The 25480-nt window shown below is 34.5% G+C and overlaps 2 protein-coding genes across 2 annotated transcripts in view; both read right to left on the bottom strand.

Moving 5' to 3' along the window:
• Positions 1-10668, bottom strand: part of LOC136034115 (nucleolar protein 58-like) — a 62425-nt gene extending 51757 nt beyond the window's left edge. Inside the window, exon 1 of the mRNA XM_065715261.1 lies at positions 10532-10668. Within this exon, the coding sequence (XP_065571333.1) occupies positions 10532-10576 (45 nt within the window). The 5' untranslated portion in view covers positions 10577-10668. The remainder of the gene's footprint in view (positions 1-10531) is intronic.
• Positions 10669-13312: 2644 nt separating this feature from the next.
• Positions 13313-25480, bottom strand: part of LOC136034112 (peptidyl-prolyl cis-trans isomerase E-like) — a 40880-nt gene continuing 28712 nt past the window's right edge. Inside the window, exons 6-7 of the mRNA XM_065715259.1 lie at positions 23664-23730; positions 13313-13434 (exon numbers count right to left, since the gene is read on the bottom strand). Of these exons, the coding sequence (XP_065571331.1) occupies positions 13366-13434; positions 23664-23730 (136 nt within the window). The 3' untranslated portion in view covers positions 13313-13365. The remainder of the gene's footprint in view (positions 13435-23663; positions 23731-25480) is intronic.

The following is a 25480-nucleotide window of genomic DNA, read 5'->3' as shown; positions in this document are numbered from 1 at the left end:
TTTAAGGATTCTTTTTGCAACCCCTCCCCCCAGCAAGCCTTAAATGGTATTAAAGTTAAAATAAACCAACCCAAGTTTTTTTTTAAACTTTTAATAGACTTCTAAATTGCATTTTGAGATCCGATGACAGGTTATGGTTTTAAACCGACAAGACCGGAAAGATAACGAATAAAGTTTGTGCGTAATGTATCAAGAAATAATAAATATTAGGGTGGCATTTCGGGTTTGGTCAAAGCACCTGCTATTGAAAGTTGTGAGAGAATTAATAGTAGATCTGAAAACGCTTTGACTGTGTAGTTGTTTTGAATATGGGAAGCAATTAATTTTGGGTTTACTCCCAAAGCAATTAATTTACGTGCACGGAATAGTTCGTACAGTCGAGAAAATACTAGGGAAATTATTGAAGAAAAATTATCGTTAATACAGGAAAGTTCGAGAGATCTGGAGTGCGTGTTGATGGGGGATTTTAATGCGAATACCGGTATGGAGGCTGAGATCTTAGATGTGTTGATCCCAGATTTAGGTGATTTTGTCCCAATTTGTTGTAGAATACCACGAAGTAACAAGGATGAAAAAACAAAAATAAATATATGGCGAAGAAAGCTCCTGGCGCTTTGTGGGGAACATGATCTGATGATTACTTGCCTTTCGGGACCAACTCCTAGTGTTGTAGATTATGCGCTAATTAAAACGCAATTTGTACCTGAATCAATTAATATGGGAACATTAGCTTTAGTTAGATCTGATCGTAGAGCTATTAAGCTTCAGCTGAAGGTTGGGCAGTTTCAGGACCGCGTCCCACGAGTAAGAAATTTCTACAATGTGGGGTTTAGAAAAGTAGGTTTAGAAAAACGAATTAGAAATTATTTAACAGATAAGATATTGAGGCATTTAAAAGAGAGCTCTTGGAATCGCATGTAAAAAATAAGTTGAAAGCGTTAGAGGACAATGAAAAAGATGCACATGGTGTAATTATGCAGTTAAATGAAATAAATGAGCAGTTGTGTAGAGTCGTGTGGCCTGCCAAAAAAATATAAAAAAGAATGAGCCATATTTTGATTTGAATTGCAAGTTAATTAAATTAAAAAAAACTATTTTTTAGTAACTGAAAGTAAGGAGCCACATTAAAAGTTAAAACGAGCAGAAATTAGTCCGTGAATAACAGGGGCTGTTCCCTTCTCAACGCCCCACTCTTTACGCTAAAGTTTGACTCTTTCTCTCAATTCTGCTTTATTAAACAGTAAAAAACTTTAGCGTAAAGAGCGGGGCGTTGAGAAGGGAACAAACTAGTTTTTTATATTTAATTTCTGAACATTTTTGAATTAATGCATGTTTGATTTTGGCTCTCCGCACATAAATTATGAAAATGAAATTTGTATATTAATTCTTTTTTTGGCTAAATGGCTTTCTCTTAGTTTTGATCAGACAATTTTGAGAAATAAGGGGTGGGGGAGGAGGCCTAATTACCCTCCAATTTTTTGGCAACTAGAACTTTTAATTTTTATCGAACATTTTTATTAGTAAAAAATATACGTAACTTAAGAATTAACTTGCATAATGAACTTTTATATTCTTATATTTTTATTCCGTATATGAGGGGGTTTATCCCTTCGTTAATACCTCACTCTTTACACTAAAGCTTAAATTTTGTCCCAACTCTTTAAGAATGACCCCTGAATCAGAAAGGCCGTAAAATAAATAGTTGAAAATACTAAAAATACTTTAGCGTAAAGAGCGAGGTATCTAGGAGGAGATGAACCCCTCATATATGTAATAATCTCTGTTCGTTTTAAGTTTTAATGCTATCCCTTACTTTCAGTTGAAAAAACTTCTTCATATTTATTTTTTCATTGATTTTTTATAATAATACTAGAAAATCCTGCGCCCCCTACATTGAATTCAACGAATTCAATGAAATACAAAGTGATGAAATAATGCATGCAAAATTCAAAGATGAAAAGTACAATATATGGAAAACAACCGACATTGCTACAAAGTACCCTTTGCTTTTCCTATGTCTTATCTTGTTGAAGCGGCATTTAGTCGTGTTTCTCAAATGTTATCGAAAGATCGCAATAGACTTGACATTGTGAAAAGGGGTGATCTTCGACTATCATTAACATCAATAGAACCAAATATAAATAAACTCGCCGAGAAGAATCGACCACTGGGATCTCATTGAATATTAAATTTAAAAAAAGTTTATTGTAACGGTAAGTAAGGAGCGACATTAAAACTTAAAACGAACCGAAATTACTCCGCATATGAAAGGGCTTTTTCTCCTCAATGCCTCGCTCTTTACGCTAAAGTTTGATCCTTTCTCTTAACTCTACTTTTTAAAACAGTAAGAAACCTTAGCGTAAAGAGCGGGGCGTTGAGGAGAAAAAGTCCCTTTCATATACGGAGTAATTTCTGTTCGTTTTAAGTTTTAATGTCGATCCTTACTTACCGTTACAAAAACTTGTTTTTTTGTATTTAATTTCTGGACGTTTTTGAATTAATGCATTTTTTGATCTTGGCTCTCCGCACATAAATAATTAAAACGAAATTTGCATATTAATTAATTGCAATTAATCGGAAGATTTTGAGAAAAAAGAAGCGAAGGAGAAGGCCTAGTTGCCCTCCAAGTTTTTGACTACTCAAAAAAGCAACTAGAACTTTTAATTTTTTACAAACGTTTTCATTGGTAAAAAATATACGTAACTTACGAATTAACTTACGTAACAAACTTCTATATTCGTATGTTTTAATTGCGTATATGAGGGGGTTCAACACTCGTCGATACCTCGCTCTTTACACTAAAGCTTAGATTGTGTCCCAATTCCTTAAGAATGACCTCTGAAACACAAAGGCCGTAGAATAAATAGTTGAAATTACTAAAAATACTTTAGCGGAAAGAGTGAGGTATAACGAGGTTTTAATGCTGCTCCTTATAGACATATCTGCATGAGCCCCTCAACGAAATACAAAGTGATGAAATAATGCATGCAAAATTCAAAGGTGAAAAGTACAATATATGGAAAACAACCGACATTGCTACAAAGTACCCTTTGCTCTGGGATAAAGCGCAGTTCTACGTTATTGCTTTTTCTACGTCTTATCTTGTTGAAGCGGCATTTAGTCGTGTTTCTCAAATGTTATCAAAAGATCGCAATAGACTTGACATTGTGAAAAGGGGTGATCTTCGACTATCATTAACATCAATATAACCAAATATAAATAAACTCGCCGAGAAGAATCGACCACTGGGATCTCATTGAATATTAAATTAAAAAAAAAAAGTTTATTGTAACGGTAAGTAAGGAGCGACATTAAAACTTAAAACGAACAGAAATTACTCCGCATATGAAAGGGCTTTTTCTCCTCAATGCCTCGCTCTTTACGCTGAAGTTTGACCCTTTCTCTTAACTCTACTTTTTAAAACAGTAAGAAACCTTAGCGTAAAGAGCGGGGCGTTGAGGAGGAAAAGTCCCTTTCATATACGGAGTAATTTCTGTTCGTTTTAAGTTTTAATGTCGCTCCTTACTTTCATTTCAAAAAACTTATTTTTTTTTTATTTAATTTCTGAAAGTTTTGAATTGATGCATGTCTGAATTTGGCTCTCCATACATAAATTATTAAAATATAATTTGCATATTAATTTTTTTTTTGCTAAATGGCTTTCTCTTAGTTTTGATCAGACGATTTTGAGAAATGAGGGGTGGGGAAGGAGGCCTAGTTGCCCTCCAATTTTTCGGTTACTTAAAAAGGCAACTAGAACTTTTAATTTTTAACGAACGTTTTTATTTGTAAAACATATACGTAACTTAAAAATTAACTTACGTAACAAGCTTTTATATTCTTATATTTTTGATTATATATATGAGGGGATTTGTCCCCTCGTTAATACCTCGCTCTTCACACTAAATCTTAAGTTTTGTCCCAATTCTTTAAGAATAACCCCTGAATCAGAAAGGCCGTAGAATAAATAGTTGAAATTACTAAAAATAATTTAGCATAAAGAGCGAAGTATTTATCTCCTCCTAAATACCTCGCTCTTTGTGGTAAAGTATTTTTAGAACCCCTAATATGCGTAATAATCTCTGTTCGTTTTAAGTTTTAATGCTTCTCCTTACTTTCAATTGAAAAAAAATTTTCATGTTTATATTTTCATTGCTGTTTTTTTTTAATAGTAATGCTAGAAAATAATGCGCCATTTTCATTGAATTTCTCTTCCCCAATGAAATATTCCTCCAAGGAAAGATCCTCCTATATAGCCCCCTCCCCTGAACCCCACACCCAAACCAAAAAAAATTCCCCTGAAAATGTCGGTACACTTCCCAATAACCATTACTGTATGTAAACATTGGTCAAAGTTTGTAACTTGCAGCCCCTCCCCAAAGACGTAGATATGGTAAGTCATCCCCAAAGACATAGTTATTATGGTTTTCGACTATGCGGAACAAAATGGCTATCTCAAAATTTTTATCCGTTGACTTTGGGAGAAAAATGAGCGTGGAAGATTCCCTCCGATTTTTTTTTGGTTACTTAAAAAGTAACCAAAAATGTTTTTTTTTTTTTAAATAATGCTGTAAAATCCAGCAACTCTTCATGAAAATGCTCTTCCCTGTGGTAAATTCACCCATAGAAACATCCTCTCACGTATCCCACTTCCCCTGACCATAAAATTTTTTATACATTAAACGTTGGATCTCACACGTTTTATACTTTAAACGTCTTTGTGTTGGAGAAATTTTTGGAGGGAGGGGACTGTTTTTCTAACTTGTTTTTCTAAGAAAATTTTTTTTCTAGCTTGTAATTCGATTTCCCGAAAATATTTGTCGCACGTTGGGATCCCTCATGATCTTAAAAAGGATCACAACTTAAGTGAAAACAGATCTTTCTTCAAATATAAGTATGCTACAAGAGTAGCCTATGTTTGAGTTGGAATCGTAGCCTATGCAAAAAAAAAATATGGAAGGAATTAACAGCTAGAATTTTTTTATCAGAATGTTTCAATCCAAAATTTGAGATAGCATCCTGCTTTCTATGGCTGTAATGAGAGAAAGGTTAAGATGGCTAGGGCACGCTTTGTGGAAAAAGGATGAATTATTACCAAATACAGTCCTTTTTGGCTGGCCGTCTAGGGCTAAACAGAAAGCTGGTCATCCGCGGTTGGTGTGGGAGGATTTCATGAAGAAATATGGGGATTCATGGGGAATATGGGGAGGATTTATATATATATATATATATATATATATATATATATATATATATATATATATATATATATATATATATATATATATATATATATATATATATATATATATAGCAGGCACGTACGCAAGAAATTTTTTTTCGGGGGGGGGGGGGGAACCTCGAAACAGCAGATATAAAGTAGCAATTTTTTATTTAGTAATGCAAAAAGCACGTATATCGGAAAATACAGATTAACTTTAATTTGTAGTATTGTAGCGGATGGGGGGAAGAAGACTGGAGCCTCAAAAGTACGTTTTAGGCTCAGGTTGTGTTCATAGCGATTTAGAATCAGTGATTAATCTATTATATCCCACTGAAAGGGAAATTTTAGGGTTAACAGTGCGATATGGGTGTTGCAGGGGGTAGTTCTCCTAATGCAAAAACGTTTTAATGAAAAATAATAGTTTCCAAAATTGATCCATAAAAGCTGTACTTTATCCTGAAAAGGGGGGATAAACGCCCTAGTATCAAGGATAATTCTATTTTGCCGTGGAAAGCAAACTCTCTTTACAAAAAAACAACAACAGTACAATTGCTAATTACTTCAAAGAGGGTAAAAAGTTGGACAGAAAACGTATTAATAATTGGGCAGTGACTTGACCGGATAATTGCATGCTGTAAAATCCCCCAAAAAAGGCTTCACAAATGTATCTAATTCTTAATAAACGTCCTATTTTTGCCAGAAATCCCAAGAAACCATTGGGAAATTAAAAATTTTACAAAGTTTCAGGCTAAACAAATGAATTTCAATTAACCTAGGAAATGACAACAAGCTACTGTTGTCGTTTCATGTGCAATTATTTGGTTCCTTGTTGGGTTTAAAATATTCAATAGGATATCACCCGCGAGGCGATTAGTTATCTGATTGTTTCGTACTTAGACAGGGAGATGATTCACAACAGTGCATTTTAATGTCAAAACATCCCAGCTCTCATTGAACCGTCAGATAAATAAATAGGGTAATTAACTTGAGTGAAAACAGATCTTTCTTCAAATATAAGTAGGCTATTTTTGAGGTGGATTCGTAGCCTATGCAAAAAGAATTCTGGAAGGAATCCACAACTAGAATTTTTTTTATCTGAATAGTCCAATCAAAATTTTGAGATAGCATCCTGCTTTCTATGGCTCTAATGAGAGAAAGGTTAAGATGGCTAGGGCACGCTTTGCGGATGAAGGATGACAGATTACCGACGATTGTCCTTTTTGACCAGCGGTCTAGGGCTAAGCAGAAAGCTGGTCATCCACGGTTGGGGTGGGAGGATTTCATAAAGAAAGCTTTAAATGAAATGGGAATTTTCTGGGAGAGTGTAAAGAGGGAAGTTTTGAATATATTGGATTGGAAGAGGACTGAGCTTAGCCGTGTTGGCCTCAGAGGGCTTGGTGCTGCGGTAATTTGTTAGTAGTAGAAGTATTTTTTTGTTCAGAATAGTTGAAAGGCCGAACAATTATACCTTTCGAGATACCACGATCCTTCTGGGAATAGGTCTAAGTTATTAAATTTGCCCGTCGCTTACGTAGCCTATTACAGGGAAGTATACATACATTTTTTGAATGCGGGAGTATTTTCTGCAAGTGAAATTTTTTACGAGGAGAATTTCCCATGGCAGGTAAGTTACTAGGGGGTAAATTTCTCATGACAAAATTTTACACCAGGGGAATTTGCTAGAATTCTTACACGAAGTTTTGCCGTAACACCACGATCCTCCTGGGAATATGTCTAAGTCATACCTTTTGTCTGTTGCTTACGTAGTCTTTTATAGGGAAGTATACATACATTTTATGAGTGGGGGAGATTTTCTGCTAGTAAAATTTTTCACGGGGAGAATTTCCAATGAGAGGGAAGTTTCTAGGGGGTGAAATTTTCAGGAGAAATTTAACACCAAGGGAATTTGCTAGAATTCTTATACGAAGTTTTACCGTAAAAAGCAGGGCGATGAGGGAGGGACAATCCCTTTCAAATACAGAATATTTTCTGTTATTTTTAAGTTGGAAGATATACTATCAACCATAAGTTGTCGAGCCAGCTCTTACTAGGTTTTATTTCTCGTTTAAATCTCTTTAATTGCATCTTCAAGATAGATCATTGGCAGGTGGTGAGAACTCCTTGATGTGGCTGAATTAGCGCATTGGATGTTTCCTAAATTTGTGAAGATACATTTGTTATATGGTTTTAAGATATATTAAATAAAAAAACATTTTTTTTTACTGAAAGTAAGGAGCGACATTAAAACTTAAAACGAACAGAAATTACTCCATATATGAAAGGGGCTGTTCTCTCTTCAATATTCCGCTCTTTACGCTAAAGTTTGACGCTTTCTCTCCACTCCATTTTTTAAAACATTAAAAAGCTTTAGCGTAAAGAGCGGGGTGTTGAAGAGAGAACAGCCCCTTTCATATACAGAGTAATTTCTGTCCGTTTTAAGTTTTAATGTCGCTCCTTACTTTTGGTTAAAAAAAACTTGTTTTTTATTTATTTAATTTCTGAACGTTTTTGAATTACAGCATGTTTTGATTTTGGCTCTCCACACTGGAATAATTAAAACGAAATTTGCCTATATATTTTTTTTTTGGCTAAATGTTTTTCTCATAGTTTTGATCGGATAATTTTAGAGAAAAAGGAGCAGAGGAGGCCTAGTTACCCTCCAATTTGCGGCTACTTAAAAAGGCAACTAGAACTTTTAATTATTTACGAACGTTTTTGTAACTTACGAATTAACTTACGTAACGAACTTCTATATTCGTATGTTTTTACTACTTATATGAGGGGGTTCGCCCCCTCGTGAATACCTCGCTCTTCATACTAAAGCTTATATTGTGTCCCAATTCCTTAAGAATGGCCCCTGAATCACAAAGACCGTAGAATAAATAGTTGAAAATACTAAAAATACTTTAGCGTAAAGAGCGAGGTATTAGAAGGAAGTGAACCCCTCATATGTGTAATAATTTCTGTTCGTTTTAAGTTTTAATGCTCCTCATTACTTTCAGTTGAAAAGTCCTTCAGTCTTTGTTAAGTTTTACTAATGTCGCATACCGCCAAAAATTATTTAATTAAATTTAGGTTTATCAACGGAATCTGTCCGTATTACTACAAAAGCCAACTGCAAGGCGAAGATCTTCATTTTGTAGTAACAAGGAGGAGAAATTAAAATCATAACTTCTTTTTACTGTCAAAAATTTGTTTTTGAGTCTGTCTTGCTATGGCACTAAGGCAAAGAAATTGATAGGCCTATCATTACTTTTTTGGTAGTCTGTTTTGGTTTTTTGGGTTTGCTTGTTTTGCAAAGAGGGATGGCTTTTACAACACAGCCTAGTAGTTTTTTAGCGAATTTGTATAATAGAAAATAAATGCACGAGAAGCGCAAAATTTATTAATTTAAGTTTTTGTGAGAAATGATGGCCACTTTACTGCCTATTTTCATCTAATCAAAGCTCCGCATTATACAACATATCACCTCCTCTGTTCATCTTAAAACATTAAAATAAAGGCCAAACTCTTTAATACTTTAGACTATTTCTCTACCCTACAACGCATAATTGTTGAGGTTCCCTTTATTTTGCGGGCATTTTTTTGTTTGCAAGTTTATCTAAGCAACCTATTATGCCCTCCCCCAAAGAAAATCCTGGATCCACTATTTTCTCTCTGAAAATCGAATTTAAAATAACAAATTTCAAGACATTAAAATGTCTAATAACCAGACAAAGAGCCTGAGTCATAGATCTCAGCAAAGAATATCTAAACAGGTTTTTCGGAAGTGACTCAGAAATAGCAAGTCTCTGACTTGAGAGACCGAGTATTGGGTGCTCAGAGACCGAGTATTGGGCATGTTGCAATCCAATCAAAGATTCTGCCCGGGATTTAGTCTGTGACCGACAACCGGTGGGTTTACCCTATGTCTGTTTTTTGATGTGTTGTAAATAATTGAGACAAAATTTTGGAAAATAGTGAAAAAATTATGTCAAGATAAGTGAAAGTAATAGTTACTAGAGGTTGGTTGTCACTAGTGATAAATTACTAGGGGTGGCAACCCAGAACAGAAGAAGATTTTTGGGGAGCTGATTAATTTTTGAGAAGACTGATTTTTGTGGGTAATCCCCAAAAATTCAGGGATACTAGATGCACTTGTATTTTCAGACAAAATCAGCCAACAAATTTTACTAGGTCATGAAAACTGCCAAGTAGCATTGCTACTATGCTACCCTACTTTTTGCATGGCAGAGCCCAACTTGTGTTTTAAAGGCTTTTCTTTGAGCAAAAATTATTCATATATAAAATGGTATTTTCAGACAAAATCTGCTAACAAGTTTGAAAATAGCCAAGTAGCATAGCTACTTTGCTATCCACTTTTTGTACATGGCACCTGTCATGTATGCAATCTTCTAAGCCCAAGAAATAAGAAGTGTAGACATAGTAGCTGGTCAATACCTTCCCAGGTTATATTTTTGGGCCTGAATTGGTTCCAAAAAGTTTTATTCATCTAACTGAACTACTTTTGATTATAGCAAGAAGCCCCAAAACTAGAATTTAATTAGAACTTCCCAATAGCAAAACAACCTCCTAATCTAGAACTTTCCTGTCATACAATGCTTCAAGAAATGAAAAGATAAAAACAAAAAAAAATATATTACCATAGCTAGTCTATATATATATAGGCCCATCATGGGAGGGGGGGTGTGAGGGTGCAATGTCAGTGTAACAACTACCACATTGACAAAGAACACATGAATAGCAAGCTAATAGGCCAGCAATTATAATATTCACAAAGAACATAAAAAAGGTATCAAATGATATATACACTTTATTGGTAAGTCAGTTATATGAACTGCCATAATTTTACCTATCCTAACATGATTATAAATAATTTTAACACTGAGAAAATGTAGCATTATTTTTATGAAAATGATAGAGAAAGATGGTCCTGAGAAAATGTAGTAGCCTACTGTCTTTATTTTGTGGAAAACAAGTGATAGGTCTAACTCATAGTTAGGCCTACCCTATCATTTGTTTTCCAATTTGTCATTTTTAAGAGTTCAAAAAGTGCTTAAATTTGAATTTGCAGTAGAAGAACAAAAATTTTTTATATTGTGTTTATTTTATGATGTTTCTTCCAAAAGAGTGGTAGTCCAGACATAGTTACCTCCTGTCTTTACCTACCCCTATCATTTACATATGTTTCAGCCTAGAATAGGGGCTATTAAGATGGAAACAAATTAATAAAACAATTCTTGCTTCCTAATAATAGGTATGCCTGACTTTTATATTACCAACATTATATTAGGATTAACAAGATACCTTGAAGACTGCATAACCAGCCGGAGTCTCAAATAAAACCAACATTTCGGATATATTCTTTTACTTATTCCACGTGTTGCCGAAAATCATTTCTTCAATGTACTACATATTCTTGTTGTTCCAAAAATGGGTCAAATTACAAACTTTAACTATTGCCATCTATTTTTAGCAGACATGTCATTTAGCTGTAGGCTCCAGAATTATGTCGGATGCACATTGGTTTTTTGTCCCGTTCAAACTGGCATGGAAAGTTGCTTTGGTCAACTTTATACTTTGACTTATCTCACATAACTTGAGCTACTTAGGAAGTTAAAAATTTTCAACTCAGCGATAATAACTATGATAATATCATAGAAATTTATTATAATTTGATCAATGATTTTATAGAAATAAGCTAGGCCATATATGTTCAATCCAACGAATGAACCTAACCTAACCAGTAGTTTCTATATTTGAAATTGACAACAATGAACCTTTTTTATATCAATAAAAAACGAAAAAATGTGGATAGGATGTCAAAATTTTGCAATCGAATGCTTAAACAAAAATTCAAAACAAACAAAAAATTCCATGTTATTTCAAAAGGGAATCTAATTCAAACATGACTTTTGAATCTCCCATTGATATTTTCAGGTATATTCGAGAAATTACTATTAATAACAACCATTAAGTAGTTTTACTACCTTCGACCTAGGATGGCTATAATGACTTTTGGTCTTAATTATTTTATGATTTAGAATTATTTTGTAAGATAAAAGTAATATACGGTTTACAATTTTGCTAATTGTTTGTGAAGTATTGGTCTTTTTCTAGCAAGCTTGTTGACCAATTTTATTATGTTGCATTAGGTCGGTCAAAGTCTTTTAGCTTCTGGTCAAAAATTGATGAAGATGTGTCCATATTTATGAGGTTTTTGCACAGAAGTCACTTTATCTGAAAATATTTAGGCCTAATTTGAGCTGAGAAATAATACAAGCAAGCCCAGCAATTATACCCATGAGGGATATACGTTAAAGTGGTTAGTGCTGGATATGAGAATAACACTGCTACGGTTTAAGTAAGTAATGACGCTAGTAGCTGGTTTCTTATCGAATCAGGAGTTAAGCAGGAATGTAGTCTATCCCTATTTATATGGGTCATTTCAATAAACTTTGTCACCAAGGACAACGGCTAAACAAAGGTTGAGGTGGCTAGGACGCTTTCTGCAGATAAAAATGACAGCTTGCCAACGATCGCCCTTTCCGGCCAACCTTCTAGAGTTAAACAAAACTTAGGTTGTCCCCGAATCTGGTCAGAGGAGGTCGTAAGGAAGGGTTTGAGGATAATTGGTACTTCTTGGGAGGGTAAAAGAGCGGGGCTTTGAAAAATTTGGCATTGAGAAGCAGTGTGGGGAGCTGTGTTGGCCTTGCTACTCAGTGAGTTGTCAGTACTGGTAGTAGATCTAAACCTCATCGGATTTCTCGGTTTAATTTTACTAATATCACTAGTTTAAAAATTCAGAGTCTTTGTATTAATCGCCAACTGTGTTCTCGCAAACAACGAAATATTTTCAATCAAAAGACTGTCAAAATAAAAAAAGTAGAAAATGCTCCTTTTACCCCGTTTCCCAATACCGATACCAAAAATCATATACTTGTAACCTTTTAAGAAGAAAAGGGGCATTGCGCGGAGTGAAACTTTTCAATGTTGTTCAATTAAAACAAAACGGATTACTATTGTTTGTAAGAATAATCGCTTTTTCAAAGGGCTGTAATGAAAAAGTGTTTAAACGGTATTTTCATGTTTTGCAAATGAAAGAAGTAAGGGTTCTAAAAAATGTGCTTTTCGGCAGGCCATCTGGGGCCAAATGAAATGAAAAATGTACATGAATGGCGTAGGAAGGAATCCTTAAAAGGATTTACAGCAAATAGGAGACCTATGGGAAAGCAAAAGAGGAAGTAACAGATTAAAGTAGAGCAGGAGTGGATATGGCTGAGTTCACTTCATAATTCTATAACTTGTTAATAGTTTTAGTAGCATAATAGACAAAAATGTCATAATTCTGGATATTTCCTTACGTTCTTTTGAAGTAGACTACTCTGTGCTTGCAAGTCTGAATGTCTCAGTGTCCAATCAGCACCATTTGAGCTCTCTCCATAGGGATTTTTTCCGTTCTTGTACATGGTGGTCACTACCATGAGGCAAACTAGGTAAATGATGGATAGTGATAACGAGGAGAAAGAAGAGGGAACATTGAGAGATCAATGCAAAATTTGCTAGAGAGTTTACAGGCGAAAATTAATAGTTGCTCCAGTTTGTCTACCTAAGATCAAAACATATTCCCAGGAAAAAAGAAGAAGAAAAACATACAAAAAAAAGTTTCGAGTGCAGAAAAAAGCACAACTTATAGGAATCATTCTCCATACATCTATTTAAAATAACTTAGTAGATTCAAAAATAAATTTAACACAGGCCCTACGTTGACTCTTAAAAAGGGCACTAGAACCTCGGGTTTAAAGTTCAATGAGCCCCCTCCAAAGTTTATACGACCATCATTTCTATAAAAACCTGCGAGGGTTAAGAAACGTCTACGAAATATTTAATTGTCTATTTTTGATTTAAACTTTTCTTCAGGTCAAGACACAAAATTTCCCATTCAACTTCATTTATTGTAAATGCAATTAATTAAAACTTGTTTGTTAATTTTTTATTTGTTGGAAATGTGCTTCGACTTCCTACCGATTGACTATCTACAAGTAAGTTTTAATATCTAACTTCCAAACCTGGTAAATACAAAGAAAGTAAAGACAGAAAAATGTTTTTAATGGAAAAGTATTAAAAAATTCTTCAAATAATTAAATGATCTCTCCACAGCTCTGAATCACAGCAGTTTCAGTTGGTTTTCCAGATTTTGTCCCCAATTTCTGAAAAATAAGAAGAAAAATAAGTATCTTTTTTTGGATAATTATCCTTCCTTTTCCGACCATAATTAAGAAATGATTGACTTTGTAATTCTTAACTTAATTCGATAACGAAAAAATGATTCCTTAGTGAAATAAGACACGTGTGCCTATTCTTCTTCAGCTAACTGAAATTAACATTACACCATTAATATTAACTGCATTAAAATTAAATTAAACTAAATTGAATTAACATTAAATAAAATTAATTAAAATTAAATTGAATTCTAATTAACATTAACTGAAATTAACAGTAAAATGGAGAAAGTGAGGAATGGTGCGGAATGAGGCCTCAACAAAATGCAACGTCAAAACGAAAATAACCGTAAACTCTAAAATTTATATTTATCACTCGTTCTGACGCATAAGAAAATCGACCTCATTATTTTCTTCATATTCTAAATAGATAGATTAAAATGAATAATATTTGCCGATTTACTAAATTAAGCTGATTGTAGGACGGAAAGTGAGGTTAGTTTTTATATAGATTAATTTTCCTTTCTGTAATTTTTTCATGAAGGTCATCTGACGTCCTCTGACCGATGACAGTTGACTGAAAAAGAGAGTAAAGACACGCTGCCAACAGTTCCTTGAAATAGGTCAAGCTTCGGCAGATCGAAACTGTCACTTCTTACTTCTGCTTAGAGGTCTTATGAATTAGGTCCAAGGATTGGCAACATAAAGAAAGCATTAAATCCCGCGTCTTTTTTTATCTAGCAAGGATCATAGGGATACATGTAGTATAGCCTATAGTTACATGGGCTAAAATCTCATTAAGATAGAAGTTGACAAATATGTGAATTGATAATATAACAAAACTCCAACAAAATATAAAGCCACTTAGGTAGATTCTGCACAAAGTGAGCATCTAAAATACGGTTAGACATAGAAGAGCCACTGTATACCAGGGAAAGTTGATAGTGCCATAAAAAAGCAAATAAATTCCAAAGCCAACAGGGTAGATTCATAATCCAGGGTAGATTACTAATTCAAACCATAATCCAGATGCAGATATTATTTCCAATTTATAGAGTTATATCATACAAATGGAAGTAGGCTAGTTTTTAGATAATTCATCTTTCCTCCCAGTGCGTTGGCATCACTACATTAAAGTGCATCAAACAGTTCGTGGTAACGAACTGTAGTAAGGAGCGATCCGGCTCAATAGTAACCAAAACTCTAAAAAATTGAATTTTGATATCAATAGCTACATCAAAAGAATCGCATTTTAATGCTGATTTTAAATATATAAGTTTCATCAAGTTTAGTCTTACCCATCAAAAGTTACGAGCCTGAGAAAATGTGCCTTATTTAGGAAAATAGGAGGAAACACCCCCTAAAAGTCGTAGGATCTTAACGAAAATTACACCATCAGATTCAGCGTATCAGAGAACCCTACTGTAGAAGTTTCAAGCTCCTACCTACAAAAATGTGGAATTTTGTGTTTTTTGCCAGAAGACGAATCACGGGTGCGTGTTTATTTGTTTGTTTGTTTTTTTTTTCTTTTCCCCAGGGGTCATCGTATCGACCAAGTGGTCCTAGAATGTCGCAAGAGGAGTCATTCTAACGGAAATGAACAGTTCTAGTGCCCTTTTTAAGTGACCAAAAAAATTGGAGGGCATCTAGGCCCCCTCCCACGCTCATCTTTTTCCCAAAGTCAACGGATCAAAATTTTGAGATAGCCATTCGACCAGTGTTTACATATAATAATGGTTATTGGGAAGTGTACAGACGTTTTCAGGGGGATTTTTTTGGTTTTGGGGGTAGGGTTGAGGGGAGGGGGCTATGAGGGAGGATCTTTCCTTGGAAAAATATGTCATGGGGGAAGAAAAATTCAATGAAAAGGGCGCAGGGTGAATCTGGTCACGTTAGAAAAAAACGTCAAAATCAGAGCTTAATATACAATGCTGGGTGTTCGGAGCCTCTCTATTATGGAGTATAATTTGAAAATAACACAACTATACGAGCGATAAAACATACATACCACAACCATAACTCAACTAACGAAAGAACTGCTAAGAGATAACACAACTATAAAGCGAAAACAGGTGAAAACTAACGGGAAAATAAACGAACTAAGAGGTGGAAGGGGCCCAGAAAAAAAATATAACCCTTTTCCAAATTTGAGCCTAACTTCCGCAAAGGAGTAATAATGTCAGAAGCCCCGAAACACCAAATTATTTTCTTTTTCCTATAAGACCGGGGTAAATGAAACAGAAACTTACAATAGCGGAAATATATACACAATTCAGCCAGATCTTGTCTTTTTTCTCAGGATAGGTGAAATACCAGATAGGAAAAGTATTGAATGGTCGCAAAAACTAGTGTATAGCAATGCAAGCGCTTTTCGATAATAATGACCACGATTAGCTACTATTTTACCATAACCCGCTTTAAGTTTTCTTTAATATGCCGTACAATATTGATCCTAAAAGCTAGTAGATTCCAATAAATATGAATGCTTGACCGCCGCAAATCAGAGACACAATGGATGGAGAAGTTAGAACGCGGATTTCAAATGGGCATAGACTTTGCATTAAAGACTAGGTACTCACACTTATCAATATTCAATGACAGACCAACAGTTTTGAAATGTTTTGAAATAGATGATACGGAATTCGAGAGGCTAGATCTAGAAGTATATAATCCGCATATGCAATACAAGAGACATTTACCAAATTACTTAAAAGAAAGGGCATAATTTTGTATAACACACTGCGGATACAAATACTAAAAAGATACGGTGAAAGAACACCACCTTGACGCACTTCCAAGCGGGTTGGAATATTCCCATAACAATTGGAGTGAAACTTAACCGAATATGGGAATCAAACAGTTCGTGGTAACGAACTGTAGTAAGGAGCGACCCGGCTCAATAGTAAACGAAACTCTAAAAAACGGCATTTCGATGCTAAGAGATATATCAAAAGAATCGGATTTTTATGCTGATTTTAAATATATACGTTTCATCAAATTTAGTCTTTGTCATCAAAAGTTACGAGCCTGAGAAAATTTGCCTTATTTTGGAACTTAGGGGGTAACACCCCCTAAAAGTCATAGGATCATAACCAAAATCGCACCATCGCATTCAGCGTATCAGAAAACCATATAGAAAAAATTTCAAGGTCCAATCTACAAAAATGTGGAATTTCGTATTTTTTGCCAGAAGACAAATCACGGGTGCGTGTTTATTTGTTTTTTTTTTGTTTTTTTTCCCAGGGGTCATCGTATCGACCAAGTAGTCCTAGAGTGTTGCAAGACGGCTCATTCTAATGGAAATAAAAAGTTCTAGTGCCCTTTTTAAGTGACGAAAAAACTGGAGGGCACCTAGGCCCCCTCCCACGCTCATTTTTTCCCAAAGTCAACGGATCAAAATTTTGAGAGAGCCATTTTGTTCCGCATAGTCGAAAACCATAATAACTATGTTTTTGGGGATGACTTACCCCCCACAGTCCCTGGGGGAGGGGCTGCAAGTTACAAACTTTGACCAATGTTTACATACAGTAATAGTTACTGGGAAGTGTACCGACGTTATCAAGGGGATTTTTTTGGTTTGGGTGTGGGGTTCAGGGGAGGGGGCTATATGGGAGGATCTTTCCTTGGAGGAATATTTCATGGGGGAAGAGAAATTCAATGAAAAGGGCGCAGGACTTTCTAGCATTACTAAAAAAAAAAACAATGAAAATATAAACATGAAAAAGTTTTTTCAATTGAAAGTAAGGAGAAGCATTAAAACTTTAAACAAACAGAGATTATTACGCATGAGGGGTTCTAAAAATACTTTAGCATAAAGAGCGAGATATTTAGGAGGAGATAAATACTTCGCTCTTTATGCTAAAAAAATTTTAAGTAATTTCAACTATTTATTCTACGGCCTTTCTGATTCAGGGGTCATTCTTAAAGAATTGGGACAAAACAAGATTTAGTGTGAAGAGCAAGGTATTAACGAGGGGACCAACCCTCTCATATATATAATCAAAGATATAAGAATATAAAAGTCTGTTACGCAAGTTAATTCTTAAGTTACGTATTTTGTTTACTAATAAAAACGTTCGTTAAAAATTAAAAGATCTAGTTGCCTTTTTAAGTAACCGAAAAATTGGAGGGCAACTAGGCCTCCTTCCCCACCCCTTATTTCTCAAAATCGTCTGATCAAAACTAAGAGAAAGCCATTTAGCCAAAAAAAGAATCAATATGCAAATTTCATTTTAATAATTTATGTACGGAGAACCAAAATCAGACATCCATTAATTCGAAAACTTTCAGAAATTAAATAAAAAAAAGGCTTTTCCTCCTCGACACCCCGCTCCTTGCGCTAAAGTTTGATTCTTTCTCGCAACTCTACTTTTTAAAACAATAAAAAACTTTAGCGTAAGGAGCGGGGTGTCGAGGAGGAAAAGCCCCTTTCATATACGGAGTAATTTCTGTTCGTTTTAAGTTTTAATAGTCGCTCCTTACTTTCATTTCAAAAAACTTGTTTTTTTTTTTTTATTTAATTGTCACCAAGCAAGAACGTACTGAATTCTTGATAAGGTGTCCCGACATGACCTCCAGGAAGCGAGTGGGATAACTAGATGTGCCAGAGTCCCTTTTAGACTGAAGTCGATTAATACAGAGTTGACAATATGCAGGAGTTCCTATTTAACTTTCCAAGATGTTTCCAAGCCTACCTAGGTCCTCTTTTGGCAGACTTGGTTTTCATTGATGATAATTCTTAAAAAATAAATGATTAATTATCATTTACAGAGAGATGTCAGCTTTAATCCTAATATGGCAAATTAACTGTAATAATAATAATAATAAGAATAATAATAATTTAGTCACTACCTCAACTTCTAAATCGGATTATAGGTACAAGCTACCGTTGGGAAGCTGGGGACGGGTTTGCGCGGAAGTATACATCCAGTATCATTTATACTGATTATACAGTAGTTCAATAAAATACGACACAATAAAAGTAGATTCTGCGCTAAATGAATGAACTTGTACATAATCTATTATTAAACTTTTGATGGAAATACGACAACAGCTTCTTTTGTAATAAGACATTTTGCTCCCTGTATATGGGATATAATCCCAGTTGCAATACGAAATGCAAGTCATTTGACATCATTCAAGGCTACAGCGAAAAGATTTTTAATTGCAAAACAATAGTATATGTATAAATTACATATGTAGAATTGTATATATATAGAATGTAGAATATATATATATATATATATATATATATATATATATATATATATATATATATATATATATATATATATATATATATATATAGAATATATATATAGAATGTAGAATAGTATATATATATATATATATATATATATATATATATATATATATATATATATATATATATATATATATATATATGTAGTATATAAATAGTATATGTATATAATAGTATAAGTATATGTATGTATATGTTTTATGTAAGTAGGATGGTTGTTGTACATGCGTGAAGTGAGTATTATTCCCATATAGAAAACATAGAATAGTGTTTTTATATGTAGATTATATTTTTATATGTAGATTAGAAGATTCACACCTGTTGGCAAAATGACCTTAGGTGTTTTTTAAGCAGATACTGCAAAAATGTTCTGTATGTATTTGTCAAATAAAATTATCTTACCTTTGATATTGGTGGAACACAGAAGGATTTACCGATAAAATTGATTAAGCCGTAATACAAGACCCTAGACACAAATCTCTCTTCGAATTAAAGGGGAATAAGTTTGGTTTTACAATGCAAGTCTCGAATTAATGATATAATTATAGCATAATATAAGTCTCGAATAAATAAATAAAATGTATAATGAAAAGAGAAATCACCAATGCAACAGCAAAAAAAAAAAAAAAAAAAGACAGAAGGAGAAAAGGAAGACTGTTTTCTTACATTAGTGATTAATGTAGATCAGCACTTGAATGAGGCCTTAGCCCTACTCATCCGTACAATCACATAGGTCAAACAGCATAGCCATACACAGTCAACCATAAAGAATAATCCATGGACAGGCAGTCGTGTCCTCAATAAGTATAATCGTCATTTACCAAGCAATAAAAACAGTAAAGACAAATAATTTAGAGGCAACAACCCAACACAAGGGCTCATCAGGAGAATACACACCTGCCTATAGGATTTCGGCACATAATATATAATATCGTATTAAATGGGATAATGCGATACTATAAGTTTCGAATTAAAGAGCAATACGTCCAAATGTTAGGGGAACAATGGTAGCACACTAGTGGGCATCTAAATTTTTCCTTTGATTCCTAACACCGTAGATACGATACTGAGAAAAGAAAATGTAGCAGTTTATGAGAACTTAGAGGGTACATAAACTATGTATTTAGCTAGCGTAAAAGGATATTTTCCCCAGCTTGAGCTGAAGAATGTGGTGAGAAAATTCATTTTTTCTCCAATGTCGAGACCCCTTCCTCCCAAAACATAATCACTATTACTTCACTCCACGTTGGCGTCAGCTATGGTTTCCAATCTGAATAAAAATCTTTGTGGCTTTTATTGTTTGTCTTTTGATTTGAAGAATAAAAAAGTGATTCACAAAGCGGCTGAGATAATTAAAAGTGCGATCTATGCCATTTTGGTCAAAAATGACTTAAATGTGTACAACGGTTAAACTAGGCATGAGGAACCGAATGGTTCAGTCAGAATTATCCTATCTTGTACCGTTATAAAGATAAAAATAAATATACCCCACCAAGTGGTATACAAATTTTTTGTCGATTCTTGTTGTAATTCAGAATGATACAAGAGGATTATCTTATAGAGCTATATTTCTTAGACGATTTAGAGAAAATAGAATAAATTTCCTCTTAATTGTCTTGTTCAATGGGAAATAATTTTGTCGCCATAGCTTTAATAAGACAGCTATTTATACGATATGCATTACAAGTGTTATGCGTTATGTTTTATGAGTGTTTGGAGTGTTACGCACTAATGAGCTAAAATAAGCTATTTATTACATGTTTATGAATTATTTTGAGTATTATGAGCTACTTATTGTTGTCCTTATCGTTAGACTTGTAATTTTATATTTTTCTGTTTTCTTTTCATTTATTTCCTATACTCTTCTGTGCACATCCATTTATGTATAGAGGAAATAAATAAATTATTATTATTGTTATAACTTAAATTAGCGGTATTTGTGGAACTAATTTTGTAAGGCATTGCAACAGAACAGCCAAAGAGGTCGAAACTATTTTATGAAAAAGGACCTGGCACTTGTCTCCTTTTTTTGCTGGTGAAAAAGGAGACACGCCATAAACTATGATAAGTTTGAATTCACTCGGAGTACTGAAATTTAATTTATACTACTGAAAATAGCATAAAAAGTTCTGTTTTAAATATGTTCGCTATACCCCATTAGCCTCATCCTTGAGAGCAACCACAGCCAACAAAATTTTTTCCGTTTTTGATTCTCCTGAAAAGTTACAAAAATGGCATACATCACACTTTTGATGATAACAAACTTAACAGATGATTCTGAACAGTCTTGTTTGAAACATGGTTATGTCCTTTCCTTTTCGCTTGAATTACTCTAACATGTTCTATAAAGTATAAAACCATACAGAAAGGAAGAGAACCGTTTTGATACCTTTGACGCATGATAAAGAAGAGAAAATGGTACTTGTATGACATACACCCTACCTAATGCTGTTTTTCATCTTAGCGTAAGACAAGACAAAGAGAAGTGACAGAAGAGATGGAAAATACATAGTTAGGGCCATAAAACCATACGGAAAGGAAGAGGACCTTTTGATACCTTTGACGCATGATAAAGCAGAGAAAATGGTACTTGTATGATATACGCCCTACCTAATGTTGTTCTTCATCTTAGGGTAAGACAAGACAAAGAGAAGGGATAGAAGAGATGGAAAATATATAACTTGGGCCATAAAACTATGCATAAGGGAAAAGGACCGTTTAGATACCTTTGACGCATGATAAAGCAGAGAAAATGGTACTTGTATGATATACGCCCTACCTAAAGTTGTTCTTCATTTTAGAGTAAGACAAGACAAAGAGAAATGACAGAAGAGATGGAAAATATATAGTTTGGACCATAAAGCCATACATAAGGGAAGAGGACCGTTTTGAAACCTTTGCCGCATGATAAAGCAGAGAAAATGGTACTTTTTTGAGAAAGAGAGAGAGGTTTATTAATATTAAATAGAAGACAATACAAAATACAATTCAAAATCGAACTGCAATACACATAACTCCCCTCGAAAGGCTCCATGGCCAGGCATACAAGGGGGAATAAATTCAGGGAATAAATAAGAGCAATAAATTCAATATAGGCAATCACATATAGCAGTTCACAGGCAATATATTTATGGGGGACACAATATAAGCAACAACTAGAAGGAGGAAAAAAACAAGAAAAAAAAAAAAAAAACAAAAAAAAAAACATAGAGAACATACCTGAGGCCTGGGAGCAAAGTGCAGAGAGGAAAACCACACACCACAAACAAAACACAGGGGCCATCAATTCCTCAGAGGAAAAAAATTAATCTATTTGATTCTTTACTAAATGATCCTTTTAAAAGAAATCCTTTTAAAAGTCCCAAACGGGTGGCATTTCTGCACTGAAGAAGGTAGTGAATTCCATACCTGTTGACAAGCAATGTGGGGATTGAAATCTGATCGAGTAGTAGGGGTAGGCGGAATGTAGATATTATTTGAAGAACGAAGGCTATATGAAGCTGAATCAGAAATAAACATAGGAGTTTTCCGAAGAGGTTTTGGAAGGTAGCCGTAAAGTTGATCAAAGACAAAAGAAGCACAATAAATAATGTAAATAGACCGTAGACTTAAGAGCGGTGTTGGTGAAGAACGGTTGCTGTCCAGAACCAGACGCCATGCTTTATTATACATGACGGAAAGTGACCGCAGCGTAGACGGAAAAGTAGACATCCATACAGTGGGGCGACAAGAAACATATGACTGGACAAGACAGAAAAAAAAAGAAGTTTCAGAATAGATCCAGGAAATGTGTATCTAAGTTTTCGAATGATACCCAAACTCCGTGAGACCTTAACCCTAATCATGGCTGCATGATTTCTGAATGAAAGGTTCTCATCAAGCAGGATACCAAGAAACCGGACCACCCGATTCTCTGGTCTACACAAGGAGCCTTGTGACACCTGAAGGTGTGTAAGCTGAGGGAAAGCTATACCAATTCGAGAAAAAATAAGAAAATGTGATTTACCAACATCCAAGACTAAGTAATTGGCATTAAACCATGACATAACTCTCTAGAATAATGCCACAAAGTTAGACTTGTATGATATATGCCCTACCTAATGTTGTTCTTCATTTTGGCATAAGACAAGACAAAGAGAAATAATAGAAGAGATGGAAAATATATAGCTTGGGCTATAAATTAGCACATTAGAGGGTGGATGGGGGTAAAGTATTTGGACAGTGTTAAGTTACAAAACAATTCTTACTACATAATATGCAGAATAATTGTACCTAGGACACAGATCCGCTATACATTATGCCCCCCCCCCCCCGTAATGAGCGAATATATAGCCCAAAATTTATGTCTAAAGTACTATATTTTATCTTACTTTGATATTTTTCATCAAGATTGGGTGCTAGAGAAACATATTAGAAGAAAATTAGGTAGGCCATATATCATTCAAGTACCGAAAAGGTAATCAAATAAGAATAAAGATTTAATAGCCAAAAAATAATATATTATTATTTTTCTACGTTGTCATACGTCACATATACCCAGTGTGATCTTAAAATTTACTTGATACCTTTGCTTTTAACTTTCCAAGTTTCTGTCATCCCATTTATACCCTGTCTCCTTTTTTAGTTCTCTCTCTGCCCTAAATAACTTCTTTACTAATTATTAGGTTATTCTACAGAATTTTATGCAAGATTTCTTCCATGCTTATACCTTTATTATGGTTAAAGTTTTAACTTTCTCTTTCAAAAAAAGACCTGACTATTTATTTACTAGGGACAGTCATTTTTTTCTTTTCAAAAACTGTGGCCCAGACTAAAAAATGATTCTTATTCAAAAACTGACAGTCCCGCTGTAAATGGATCAAAGAAAATAATTATAGAACATTATAAGAATAAATTAACCTTAAAATTAATATAAGGGTTATTATTATCTAGGTTAAAATTAATACAGACTTACCTCTAATTTCCTAACAACATCCATACCCCCAGTGACATTTCCAAATACTACGTGTTTCTTGTCTAACCTAAAATGAATAAGAAGAAAAATATAGAAGTAAAATATTGAAAGGAAAAATTGGAAGAACAGCAGTGCCATCTAGCTTAAACCACCTCAAAATTTGTTTTACAAAGGAATTGACAAGCAAGAGTACAATAGGTGTCTGAAATTAAGACAGATATTTCTTATACACAATAAAGACGGTAAATTCGAGAGAACAAGGAAATTGGACAGGAATCACATTTGGAATTTAATTTATTTTTCACGGTAGAAAAATCTAGCCAATGTGGCAACTGCAAAAAAAAAAAAAAAAAAAAAAGAAATGTCATCCAATAGACTTCTCCTCCAGCCAATTTGGACCTGACATCTTCCCAGAATTGAAACAGACTTTAATTTACTTGAAGAATAAATCTATTGAAGAAACTCATTTCTCTAAACAGTTAATAAAAAAAGTTTCTTTTCAACTGGAAACTTAAACGCAACATCAAAACTTAAAACGAACAGAAATTATTACGCTTATGAGGGGAGCTGCCCCTCCTCAGGACCTCATTCTTTAAGATAGTTTTCTTTAAAAAACTTAAGAAAATCTTATTATCATAGGCAGCGCAATAGCGCTGCCTAAGTAAAGAGCGATGTGGGCACAATATCTAATTTATTTATCTTTTTGTTTAGACCAGGGCACTTCGTATCGAAGGAGCTGTGGTAGAAACTTCGAAAAGGGCTCATTCGATTGGAAATTGAATGGGTAAGTAAAAAAAAGGTTAAGGATGCGACAATAGACCCTTAAGGTCCGAACCGGCGGTGCTGATCTCCGTCTCAAAGCCCTTCAGCTAGGAAGTGCAATGGGTGGATGAGGGCCAGCCATCCTGTGCTTTTTGCACACCCTTCCTGTTTACCTTCCCCAGATTTCTCCAGGTACCCATTCGGAGCCGGGTCAACTCTGGCTGAGCTTACAGAGTCACGAAAGGTCGAGTGACCTTTCTAATAGTCGAAAGTGATAATCACTTTTAGGCAACAAACCCTCCTCCCAAGCCCACCACTTCCCCAAAAATATTCATTATGTTTTTTAAGATGACAACCACCCCCCCCCCCACAGCGATCAGGGCAAGGGTTGTAAGTTATGTCCTGGGAGACTGAAGGTTTATATAGAAAGAGTGATCGTATAAACTGATGAGGGGGCTCACTAGATTGCTAATCAGAAGTTTTACTGCCATTTTGAGATTCAGAGTGATCGAAAGTGGATCCCCCCCCCCCTCGCCCCCATATACACACACCTCGTATTTTCCCAAAATGTGTCTTAAAGAAATGTTGAGACGGCCATTTGTTGTCGTAGAAACTTCAAAAAGAGCTCATTCGACTTAAAATTGAAAGGGTTAGTGCACTTTTTAATAGTCGAAAGTGATTGAAGGGCAACTATCCCCCTCCCATGCCCATCATTTCTCCAAATAGATCCAATCAAAATTTTGAGATAGCCATTTTGTTCAACGTAATTGAAAGATTTGGTAATTGTGTCTTTGAGGATGACAACTCCCTCCCAGCCCTCAGGGCAAGGGTTGTAAATTACACCCTGGGGGCATATAAGGTATATATAGAAAGGATGATCGTACAAACTTCGGAGGAGGCTCTCGTAATGAGAGATTTTAGTGCCCTTTTTAAGATTCAAAGTGATCAGAGTGTGGATAACCTCCCCATAAATTTCATTTTCCCAAATGCATCTGACGTAAATTTTGGGATGGCCATTTGTTGTTTATGAATTTGTTTTTGGTTGTCTCAAAATT

Source organism: Artemia franciscana, chromosome 12 (assembly GCF_032884065.1).
Source record: "Artemia franciscana chromosome 12, ASM3288406v1, whole genome shotgun sequence".
NCBI lineage: Eukaryota > Metazoa > Arthropoda > Branchiopoda > Anostraca > Artemiidae > Artemia > Artemia franciscana.
This window is presented reverse-complemented; position numbering and strand designations above follow the sequence as displayed.